The sequence below is a fragment of the Panthera leo genome, chromosome A3 (assembly GCF_018350215.1).
Source record: "Panthera leo isolate Ple1 chromosome A3, P.leo_Ple1_pat1.1, whole genome shotgun sequence".
Taxonomy (NCBI): domain Eukaryota; kingdom Metazoa; phylum Chordata; class Mammalia; order Carnivora; family Felidae; genus Panthera; species Panthera leo.
This window is the reverse complement of record NC_056681.1, coordinates 82457585-82470165: the sequence shown is the minus strand read 5'-3', so window position 1 is coordinate 82470165 and position 12581 is coordinate 82457585. Positions and strand designations below refer to the sequence as shown.

At 38.4% G+C, this 12581-nt stretch overlaps 1 protein-coding gene across 3 annotated transcripts in view; it reads left to right on the top strand.

Annotated features, from left to right (window-relative positions):
- Positions 1 to 383: 383 nt before the first annotated feature.
- The window catches only part of RAB1A (RAB1A, member RAS oncogene family), a 38220-nt gene continuing 26022 nt past the window's right edge, over positions 384 to 12581 (top strand). For all 3 annotated transcript variants that reach the window (XR_006200718.1, XR_006200717.1, XM_042932472.1), the window contains exon 1: positions 384 to 707. Coding sequence is in view for 1 of the 3 variants with exons in the window: in XM_042932472.1 (XP_042788406.1) it covers positions 685 to 707 (23 nt within the window). In the remaining 2 variants the exon portion in view is untranslated. The remainder of the gene's footprint in view (positions 708 to 12581) is intronic.

The following is a 12581-nucleotide window of genomic DNA, read 5'->3' as shown; positions in this document are numbered from 1 at the left end:
CCTCTGGTTTCTACCCTTCTCTCCTCACCTTTGGGAGTCCCCAGATCACCCCCCACCCTCATCCTCCAGCCTTGGCCGGCACCGCCCTCTGTCCCTCCCCTCCCCCTCCCCCTTGGGGGGCTGACTCGTCCGGCTGCCACGTCTCACTGATGACATCACCAGGGCCGCTCGGTCTTAGCCAATCCGCTAGGGGGAGTCCGAGCGAAGTCCAAGCCAGCGAGTCAGCGGGGCGGGGACCAGGGAGGGGCAAGAGGGTGGGGAGGTGAGAGAGTGGGGAATGGGGCGAGCGACAAGCTCTCAAGTACGCATGCGCCAGAGGCGCGGGGTGTGGCGGGAAGTTGAGTCCTGGTTGACACACCGCACCGTCCATCTCCAGCTCCCGCTGTGGGTTCGAACTCTCTTTCCCGGCGTCCCACGCGGTGCGGCCGCCCTTTGGGCTGTGTAAAGACCCCTCGGTCTAAGGCTTTCCTATTTCCTGGTTCGCCAGCGGCCATTTTGGGTGGAAGCGATAGCTGAGTGGCGGCGGCTGCTGATTGTGTTCTTAGGGGACGGAGTGGGGGAAGACGTTTGCTCTCCCGGAACAGCCTATCTCATTCCTTTCCCTCGATTACCCGTGGCGCGGAGAGTCAGGGCGGCGGCTGCAGCAGCAAGGGCGGCGGTGGCGGCGGCGGCAGCTGCAGTGACATGTCCAGCATGAATCCCGAATAGTGAGTGCCGGAGAGCACCGGTCGGCTGGGTCCGTGGGCCTGCTTGGAAAAGCTTAAGAGGGGCGAAGAGGGCTGAGGCGGGAGTGAGGGCCTCGGCCAGGGTGAGGTGAGGGTGGTAAGGCAGGAGATGCTGGTGGCCCGGAGTCGGGCCCCATTGTCTGACGGAAGAGGGGTGGCCGGGGGGAGGGGTCGGGTCGGAGGGGTGAGCCGCCCGGGCCTGGACCGGGTCTGGTTGGAGGCCCTCAGTGCCGGGCCGGTGCAGAGGAATAGTCTTTTGAGGGGGTTGGGGAGTTTGGGAGTCGGTGGTGGGGCGGCGGGAAGGGGTAGTTTCTCGCAGAGGCAGTGACTTTTGAAGGAAGACTTATTTTTAAGGGGGGAGAGGATAGACTGGGAGAGCTGTCCTAGAGGGCACTGTCAGACCCTGCGCCCGCACTCTGCGGAGCTGTCAGAATCGTCAGGGTGGAAACCTGCTTTACTTGTAAATCTTGAGCTTGTTGGCTCTTTCTTTCACTCTCCCGGCCAGGCTGCAGGTAATATGGATGCTTTTCCCACTGCGTGGGATTGAGGGGAATGAGTAGATGGTGAGAAGAGATTTTATTTTACATTTTTAGTTTAGTTTTGTTTTTTTAACTTATTCCCTGGGGTTCTTCAAGAACTCACGGGGCCCATTGCCTTTTTTTTTTTTTTTTTTTTTTTTTTTTTTTTTTTTTTTTAAGAGGACACTCAAGTCATTTTGTCTTGTGTAGGTCGAGAAAAGAAAAACAATTAAGACGTAGGAACATTTTTCTGATGTTATCAAACTAAAGGAAGACTGCTGTCAAGTTGAAAGAGAAACGAATGGGCTCTATGATCTGTAGGTTTTGGATTACCTTCTTGAATGCTCGAAGATAGGGAATGAGGTTCCATGACGTGTCATGAAAAGTTAATGCATTTCTTTTTCTTACTCAAGAAGTCACCACAGCATATGTGACACACCTGGCACCTTTCCTGGGAACTGGTGTTCACTTTTCTTGGGAAGACTTCTTTGGGCTCTCTTTAATGGCCCTTAAAAAAAAAAAAGTCCTCCTTCAGCTTACATATATAAATTAATGAATGGAGGAGATTTAATTGGTGTTCTTCAGCATCAGAAGGCTTTGGGGTAGAGAGGGAATTTTTTTTTTTTTAAGCAAAAGTCAGTATTTTAAAAGTTGACTTTATTTGCTGCTTTGGTCAGTTAGTGCTAAACAGTTCCCCTAAAAGGTCTACCCATCAGTTTAGCTGACTGTCATGTGTGTGTCACATGGTTCTTGCAAAATGCATTCTGACTTCAAGTTTTGTAATACGGTGGTTTGATGCTGAAATGTCCCCTTTTGCACTAAACAGAAGCCATTCTATTTCATTAACATTTTACATACTTTAAGAAATTGAGGATCGTGTTCCCATAGTGCCATGTTTGCTATGTTGGCAGTTTTTAATTTCTTTATCAGACTCCTAGGACACAGTTGGTTTTGCACATTTAGGGAGAGTTGAACTTGAGGATCCTAATTTGGTGGTTTTCCTGGCAACAATAAAGTACATGGATTTGTCACTTTATGGAGACCTGTAAACCTTGTCCATTAGGGGAGTTCCTTCTATTTGCTGAATATATTTAGTACTATAAATAGATTTTGAAGATTAGTTTAACAGAACCATGACAAATTATTTGGCCTCTGAATTTGTTTCTCCTTCTATAAAATAGGATAGCAGTCAGTATTCCTATCAGGGTAGTTGTGAGATTCAAGTGTATGCAAAAGAAGAGCACTCCAGGTGGTGTGTGTCATGTCATTATCATGTGTGACATTCTAGTAGTGCTAGGATTTAGGAATATAATCCTTACCCTTAAGGAGTGTATAATGGAATATAGAAAATGGTTTGGTAAATGCCAGTAGAGTTCATTCCAGATGTGCAGCATGGATAGGAACAACAAGAGTTCACAGGAGGGTGGAGGGTTGTGGTTGGGCAGTTGGGTTCAGGAAGAATTCATAGAAAAGAGGCTTGTGAGAGAATTATTAGCAGTAGATTTAGAGAAGCTCCAGGGAGTGGGGAGGATTTTTCAAGGGAGAAGAAAGAAAAATGGTTAATAAATGGCAATGATAGTAATTCGTAAGTAAGTGCCAAACCATCCGTTAGATTAATGATCTCAACAGGATCAAACCCAGAAGTCATTTTTATACTTTTTCTGCTATTGAGTATGCCCGTAACTGGCCAATTAATACTTCTAGTCTAGACTGTGTCTAATAAAATAGGAGTTGGGAAAACCTTTGAAGAGCATTAGTGAAAATTACTTGGAGAGGAGGTGATGGGTATTTTATTAGGGAAGGTCACAAGGGCAAGCAGCAAGCAGATTTTTAACAATGTGACTTGCGTTTTTTCTTTTTGTCTTTAATGAAGTTAACCATCATAAAAGTAGTTAATGAAAAATCGGAAAATAGAGAAAAGAACAAAAATTCTTATAAGTCTATTTACTTTAGTACCTGTTCTAAACTTTAAAATCTTTTATTTTTTCTTAAATTAAAACTTTTAATGGGTGAGTGCTTTCACAATTCTATGGTGTTGTCTTAACAGCTTATACTTATAGCCGTATATGTTAGGTATAATATACGTTACAATACGTGTGTATTTTGGCATACACATATGTTGATGTGAAAGGGTAGAACGCTAGATAATGTTTAAAAGTGCTCTCTAAATATTCCTTGTTTTTGGTTTATCATCTAATTTATCTTATTCCTTTTAGAAACTTTTAAAATCTGCTTCATGGGTGCCACTGAATTTGATAAAATGAAAATGGGTTCTTGATAAAAGAAAAAATTTGGTTCTCTCAGAAGGAACAGGGTTTTTTTTAGATTATTGATCAACATATAAGATTGCCTATTGCAATCTTATATTACTTATATTACTTTATGATCTTTTAGTTGTAAACTTGGTTTGGGAGGAGGAGAATGAGAAATATAGCAGCCAAAGATTAAATTTTAAGCTGTCCCTTTGACTACTTTCTACATTATTTGGCTAATATGGGAGAAATGACAATCCTGGGTTATCTTTATGGCAGAAATTAAGGGTAATGACTGATTTGTGAATTTCAAGTACAAACAAAAAGAAAAAGCAACTGGAAGTGGAATCTGAATAGTGGGAAAAGTAGGTGAAAAGATCAAATCCTTCTTTTTTCTGGAGATCTGAAGATTTTTTGAGCTAGGTGGTGAAGCAGGCAGTGATTATTTCAGCATACTGGTTAAGAAATACTTAGCATTATTGTCATACCAGAAACATTTTTTTCTAATCCATAAGCTTTTGGTGGATTTTTTAATGTCAAGAAAACCATTTTGGCTACTTCATCTGTAAGGAGTGTGTTAAGAATAAAGTGTGGGTACTTATCATGGATATACCAATTAACTACAATAGGAAGGACTATAGTCGTCTTCTTGGATCACCTGTAGTTCTTTAATGTAGAAAAATTTTATAGTGGGGACCCTGGGTGGCTCAGTCGGTTAAGCGTCCGACTTCAGCTCAGGTCACGATCTCATGGTCCGTGAGTTCGAGCCCCGCATCAGGCTCTGTGCTGACAGCTCAGAGCCTGGAGCCTGCTTCGGATTCTGTGTTTCCCTCTCTCTCTGCCCCTCCCCCACTCATGCTCTGTCTCTCTCTGTCTCAAAAATAAATAAACATTTAAAAAAAAAGTTTTATAGTAAATGCCTTGTTTATGTTTTAACACGGCTTCCGAATGATGTTTGAGATCATGGCTCAGGATTTAATCAGTCTTTCAAACTTTGCTCTTCTAACAGGAGACTAATAATAGTAGACTTAATGAACATTTGCCTTTTGCTTTCTTTCTTTTTTTTTTCTGCCTGCACTTTTAACATAAGAGTTTGAAAGTAAAAGCAACTTAATATGTTTTGTTATCTGACAATAAGTATGTCATAATTGGCTTTCATACACTTTTTTTTTAGAACTTTTTTTATTAGAAAAGAAATCAATTAAAGTAAGTTGCCTTTTTTTGGTTGTCTTGATGAGTTTTGGGTGGTGTTGGTAATGGTTTGAAAAATTCAGAAAAGTTTAAAGAAGAAAAATAACCAGTATTCTCACCATCCAGAATATACTTTCTTAATTTCTGTAGAGAATCAGCATGTGTGATTTTTTGGGGGAGTGTGTTTCCGGCAGCTATGTAGAATCTACAGCATGAATCTTAAGAGTTTTGTGTGAATATATGATCTTGTCAGGTCATTTGAAGAGAACTGAAATTTGGCATTTAATATTTTTTTTTATCATTAAGTTAAAATGAGAATTTTTGACAGTTTCTTACATATTCCAAATAAAAATTTTTAAAAAATATTAAAAGATGAAAGAGCTTCAGAATCCAGTGTTCTCTTGAAAACTCTTTAGTTGACTTTTAAAGAGAATTTTGCTTTCTAATTTTGTTTCTTGGATATTTCAGTCTTTTTTATTCTGAAAGCAGTCTTAGTAATTTATCTATGTGCTACCATTTTGTTATATTCACATCCTACTAGCAATCCTTTGTGTGCATGTATTTCTTTCCTTGGCAACTTTTGACTATATGTTTAGGATAGTTTTACTATTTGCCATTGTAGTAAAGTTTCATTTTTGATAATTAATAGCTTTTTTTTTTTTTTTTGCTAATGTTATCTATTCTTGTCTGTTTCTAATGTATGAAAATATTTAAGGTCAAGTAAAATGCTTTTTAAGGTTTCTGAGATTTAAGGTTTGCTAAAAAATACTTTGAGTGTTTTAAGATGAAAATAAACTAAAAATGGATATAGAATGCCAATGCATGAGGTATTTTAGATATGTAGCTTATCAGCTTTTTACCACTGTCTGAGCCCAACTTTGGAGTTTCAGTAAAAGAGGCAAAATGCCTCCCCCCTTCCCCCACCAAGGAGAGAGGCATGGTCAGACTACTCCTCTCTTTTCCTGTAGAAGGTGGAGCTGAGATTGCTTTTTTGATGTCTAGAATACTATTTAGGGAAGAACACCTAGGTCTTGGCTTTTCTTTCAAACTGCTCTGTGAGTGTTTCAGATAATAAAAGGGTAATGTGGGGTGATATTTGGAAAAAAATAATAGTCCTGAGGAGCGAGAGAACAAGTGTTGGTTTGTTGAGAAATGGGGTACAGAGGAGGAGTAGGAAATGAAGTTTTCCTTGGTAGTTTTGTGACTGGTTGGCTCAGTTGCTAGGAGCGCTCTGCTTTATTAAATCCAAGGCTGTGATAGGTTCTGATTAAGTTTACACTGTTCCCTGTTTGTAGATTTCCTAATTCTGACAGGTGGTGTTCATGTAAACGCCTTTGTTTATAAGGGGGACCATTCTTTGGAAACATCTTTTTTTTTTTTTTAACAGAAGCTACTATTTAACGAGTGCTTACTATGTGCCAGCCACCTGGCTTCGGGGGCATTTTTTTTGCAGTCTGTGCTTCAAACTAGTGAGCAATTACATAAATTATGTAATTGAAGTTTTCTATGAACAGTGATAGATTCAACTTGTCTGAATATATTTCCTTTGAATAACAATAGTACTTAAATGGAATTATTCTTTGTTTTTTTCACTCTGCCTATAGATATTTTCCAATAACTTGATTTAGGGCAGTTATTCTTTTTTTGTTTTGTTTTTTAATTCCAGTTAACATATATTGTTATATTAGTTTCAGGTGTACAATTACACCTGCAACAGTTCAGCACTTCCATACATCACCTGGTGCTCATCACCACAAATTCACTCCTTAATCCCCATGCTTATTTAAGCCACGCTCCATCACCCTCCTCTGTGGTAACCATCAGTTCTCTATAACTGAGAGCCTGTTTCTTGATTTGTTTCTCATTTTTTTCCCCTTTTGTTTTGTTTCTTACATTTCAAATATGAGTGAAGTAAGGTATTTGTCTTTCTCTGACTTACTTCCCTTAGCATCATATGCTTTAGCTCCATCCATGTTGTTGCAAATGGGAAGATTTCATTCTTTTTTATGTCTGAATAATATTCCATTGTGTATATACACACACACACCCCACATCTTTTTTGTCCTTGGATCAATCGATGGACACTGGGCTGCTTTCATATCTTGGTTCTGGTAAATAGTGTTGCTATAAACATAGGTGTACATGTATCCCTTTGAATTAGTGTTCTTGTATTCTTTGGGTAAATATAAAGCAGTTTTTCTTAACCCATTTATTATGGTCATGTACCCCTAGGAGCATTTGATGAAATCTGTGGACATGCTCCCTTTGTGCATACATACTTACAACATTTTGCATAAAAGTGCATGCTGTTTATACTCAGTTTAATTTAAAGTCTGGTATTGAGCTAATTAGCTTTAAAATGTGAGATTTATTTGGGTATGCTTTATTTTCGTGAACTATTCTGTGCTTTTCTTCTCTTTTTTTTAAAATGCTACCTTTCTGTTTCTCATTGAATTACTAATATGAGTTGTTTCCAAGAGCCTTGAAACAGGCACATGAAGTTCACAGAACATTAGTGTTTGCATTAAGAACAATAGATCATTTCTGTAGTATCTTTACTACCTCAGTAAAGGATATAGTTAGGATAATGCCTAGCCAAGTGTGATATAGTCTTAAGTGTTTGATGAAACTTATACAAATAGTCGAATAGCTAGGTTTATAAAAGGACATTTGAAGCCACTTTGTGAAATACACACTGGATAATCATTTAGTGTTTTATTTGTAGATTGGTGGCTAGCACCTGTCTTCATAAAGACCAATTGGATTCATCACTTACTAAAGCTAATGAAGTCTGAATTGTAAAATTTACCATGCTTTTTTGAGCCAAGCTGACTTATTTTCTACCAACACAAATGTTCTAAGTTAATTTAAGCAGTGAATCACACTTTACTTTGTATTTGGTCAGGTCCTGTGTACTAGTTCATAATCGTTTGACTCCTTCTGATAGGTTTTATATGTATGACTTAAGGTTTTTATCATCTGAGTATGTAAAATACATCACTGAAGGAATATGGTGTGATAAAAAACAGCATTTGGAGTTACAAACCCTAGGTTTAAGTTCAGATTGACACTTACCTCTGCAAGTCATTTATGCGTTTTTAGCCTGTTTCTTTCTCTATAAAATGTGATTAGTACCACCTCAGTTCTGAGTCTCAAGAGTAAACTGTACAGTGCTATAGATGTTATTTGACATGTATATTCTAATAAGGGATATTAGACTATAAATGGCCAGTGGTTTCAGTTTTAAAGCTTTTCTCACACATGATTACTCATCACCCAATTAGTCTGTTTTTGTCTACTTTAACAATTTTCTTAATACAAATTTAAAAAAAATCTTCTAGTAAATGCATACCTATGTGTGTGTGTGTGTATATGCATGCACACACACACAGGGGTAATTTCAACCTTACAAGAAAGCTTGGTAAAGAAAACAGCCAGCCCTTTCTCTGTCATTAGTTAGAATATGCTAGGAGTTGGGGCAGGGGATTGGGGGGGGGGGGTTTGATTGTGAAAGATGGACTCTGCTCGCAGGTGCATACCAATTTGTTAAGAAGATGACTCATGGGGGCACCTGGGTGGCTCAGTAGGTTAAGCATCGGTTAAGTGTCCCGCTCTTGATCTCGGCTCTGGTCATGATCTCTTCGTGGGATGGAGGCTGTGTGTCAGGCTCTGTGCTGGTGGCATGGAGCCTCCTTGGGATTCTCTCTCTCTTCCCCTCCCCAATCCATGCTTTTCACTTTCGCAAAATAAATAAGTTAACTTTAAAAAAAAAAAAAATGGCTCATGCTCAAACAAGTATAATTGGAATCACAGTATTATCACAGATTAAATCTTGTGATACTTTTAAAAAATAGCATGGCAGAATAGGTGATACAGAAGATTTAGAGAAAGGGCCTATGATTTCTATCATTAACAGGAAGTTTTACTTATGTTTTATTTAGCTGGAGAGTAACAGAGTACTGAGGAGGACTCTCCAGAACCCTTGATGCTAGTCTTGGGATGTAGTCAAGAGCTAACAATTTGAGTTGTCATCAATAGCCAGAAATTTTATTTATGTATATTCTTTCCTTCAGTCCTGTGAAGAAATAGTGTCCTAGGTTTATAGATGTGGAAACAAAGGCAGAGGAGAGTTTAATGGCTTGCCTAAGGGCATTCAATAAGCAGCAGAATTGGAATTTTAACTCAAGGGCCTGTGATTTCACAGTCCTAGTATGCGGTTTCCAACTTACTGTGTGTGGTTAACTCTAGAAATTTAAAATTTGAGCCAGTTAATTAGGCGACTAACATTTTTGTGGTCAGTGTCTTTTAAAATTTATGATTAGAGAGGTCTTTTTAAAAATGTTAAAGGTTTGTGAAATACATGTTACGAGGTACATATTATGGTCTTTGACTTTCTCTTTCACATCTTGGGTTGATATTTAAAGCTTCCTTAGGCTTGAAGTCAATTACTGTATCCATTCTCAGTTTTTCTACCCTCATGACTATTCTTGAATATTTATACTTGGGGCCTTGGAAGTCATGGATGTGTTTCTGTGAGTAAAGCAAGTGGAGCAGAGAACTGCCTTTCTTTTGCTGGAGAGGGCACCCTTGCTGCAGGCCATGTTACTATGTTGTGTGTGCTAGGCTTTGGGAGTTGTGACTGGTGTGATCATAGTACTTATAACTGTTAGTTGGTAATTTTTAAACCTTTATTTTAGATTATACTAGTAAATTCCTGTGGTATTTTGTCACCATCATCTGAACAGAGGGTTTGGATAAATAGCTTTAAAGTTTTTGTCAAAGCTCTTAAAGGTTTTCGTCAGGTTACCTAGCGGTTTGGAGGGAGGAAGGAAAAATAATAATTGCCACTTATTGTGCTTCTGTAATGTGCCAGATACTGTGCTACAGGTTTTAGAGGCATTTTTTTCTAAATCTGACAAGAAACCTAAGGTAGAGGGTGGAGCTTGAAATCAAATACAGGTCGTTCCAGCTCTAAAACCCGTGCAGGCTTTGAAAGGTAAAAGAAGTAGAGGATATTTACATCTCCTCCCTGGCATATTTTTCAGCAAATACTGGTTACATAGGTTGTAAGACCTATCTACTTTTTTTGTCCTCTTGTATGACTTGCCGCTTTGTTTAGAGCTACCAAAGTTTCCTTCATTTTCAGAATTCCAACTTTGAATTTTTGGAACACTTCTAAACTGAGCTGAAATGGAACCTGGAAAATTAATTTATTGTCTCTAAATATCAAAGAAAAACGTGTACTTTTATGAATAGCTCATGGGGACAATTTTTAAAAAATTGCTTGGGTATTTCGTTAAATTTGGAAGAAAGACTGTTGTACTCTGAGATACTTGATGATTACTTTGACAGTGCTTTTGTCCATAGCTGAAAATTTATTTTTTATTGTTTTTAAGTTTGTTTGTTTATTTATTGAGAGAGAGAGAGAAAGAAAGAGTCCTAAGCAGACAACGCACTGTCAGTGCAGAACCCAGTGCAGGGCTTGAATTCCCAGACTATGAGATCATGATCCAGCTGAAAACAAGAGTCGGACCCTGGTGCCCCTGTTTTGTTTTTTATGTAGTTTAGTCTTCAAAGTAATATGTGCTTTATAAAATTCAAACAATGGAAATATGTGAAGGAACTAAAAGTTTTTACCTCTTTTCTCCAGCCTGATGGTCAATTTTGAATTGTTTTCTGTGGAGCATACTTAAAATGAGTGAAGGGGAGCACCTGGGTGGTTCAGTTTGTTCAACGTCCGACTTCGGCTCAGGTCATGATCTCACAGTTCTTGGGTTCTAGTCCCACATGGAGCTCTCTGCTGTCAGCACAGAGCCTGCTTCAGATTCTGTCCTCCCCCTTCCCTGCTCAAGCGTGCGTGTGCGCGCGCGCGCTCTCTCTCAAAAATAAAACATTAAAAAAAAAAAAGTGAAGAAGAAAAGTTGATGTCAGACACAGTTAACTGCAGCCCAAGTTTTTATTAATCATTCCTTACCCTAGAGTCTAATAGAACAGTGTATAGTTTAATAGTGAATTAAAATTTGGCCACTGTGTCATAATATCATAGTCCTAATTTTGTTTTAAATTTTTTATGTGAGCTTAGGTTATTTTCAAGTATGACATTTATAAAAAAAGGTAGAATAACATTCCTTTCATGCAAGGGAATTTGCTCTGGATGAAAAACACATTTACTTTCCACTTAACTTTTAAAAATAGTAGGCCTTTTCTAAGATATAGGTGACATGAAGTTTGTATTTTGGGAGTACTGTGTGGATAAAAACGACTTTATATTATAGCCAATTGTTTTGCTTTTGTCTTTTCTTCCTTGGTATGTTTCCAGAGGGTGGAATATTGAAAGTTGTGTTAATGTCAGTCAGCTTTCTCTTACATATGACCTGTGTTTGGTAATCTAAATTTTATTTCATACAAGAAAAATGTTTATTCTTATTTAATCCAAAAAATTGACTTCATATACTTGTGGCTATATTGGGAATGTGCCAGTGCTATCTTGACTCTGCTCTACCTATTTAGAAATCATTTATGTTATGGTAGTAATGCTGGATGAACTTGCAGAGGTGTTAAGTCTTTGGAAAAAACCTCTGGTTAAAACTTTTCTTCCTCTCAAATAATTTGTTTTTTGTTATAAGAGTAATATGTATTTTTTTTTTTTAATTTTTTTTTTTCAACGTTTTTTATTTATTTTTGGGACAGAGAGAGACAGAGCATGAATGGGGGAGGGGCAGAGAGAGAGAGGGAGACACAGAATTGGAAACAGGCTCCAGGCTCCGAGCCATCAGCCCAGAGCCTGATGCGGGGCTCGAACTCACGGACCGCGAGATCGTGACCTGGCTGAAGTCGGACGGTTAACCGACTGCGCCACCCAGGCGCCCCAAGAGTAATATGTATTTATTGCAGACTGTGAAAAAAGTAAAGAAGATATCAGTTGTAATCCTAAAATTTAGAAGTGTCCATTTTCTCCCAAATCTTTTATGTATGTGAACATTTTTTAAAAACAAAAGTGGGAAATGAATTATACTAAACAAAATGTAATCTTTTCACAAGTGTTTCACATAAACAGTCTCTACAGGTTTTAGAATTCCCAGTAGCATTTTATTTTATTTTATTTTTATTATTAATGTTTATTTATTTTTCAGAGACAGAGAGAGCATGAGTGGGGGTGGGGCAGAGAGAGAGGGAGACACCGAAACTGAAGCAGGCTCTGGGCTTTGAGCTGTCAGCACAGAGCCTGACTCGGGGCTGGAACTTGGGAATGGCAAGATCATGACATAAGCTTAACCAGCTGAGCCACCCAGGCACCCCTCCCAGTGGCATTTTAGATTCAGACATAAGTGGATTCATCCCTTACTACGCATTTTATGTACAGTGTGGTAACTTCATGAGAAGGAAACCACTTTACCTAAGTAGAATTTTGAACCAAAGTTTGTAACTTGTTTAAAGTATAATCATGTTCTCACGATAGAGACTTTTTTAAAAATACAGAAAATTATCTGTTAGTGCTTGCATGCAAAAATGGCAGAGGTATCAAGATTATATTCAGATCATAAATAATGGAAATAGAGAATTTCCAATATTGCTGAAGTAGACCATGAATTGACTTACAGGAGATAGTGAAAGAATTTTTTTTTTCAATCACCGTTATCTTTGATGCCCCACCACCCATTTGTTAAAAAGGCTGTTTATTTCCCTGAATCTGTCTCTTTCTATCCAGCCTTAATCTGTCAGTCTACCTTAACTGTCTTTGCTTTCTCACTGAATTACTCCTGTTTAAATTAAAATGTAATCTTTGCTCATGTTAATATAAGTTCAAGCAGTTCAAGAGTTTTCTCTAATACTTGTGCCTCAAAAGCAGCTTTTAAGTCTTTATTTTGTAGATTCCAGCAAGATTTCTGATTTGT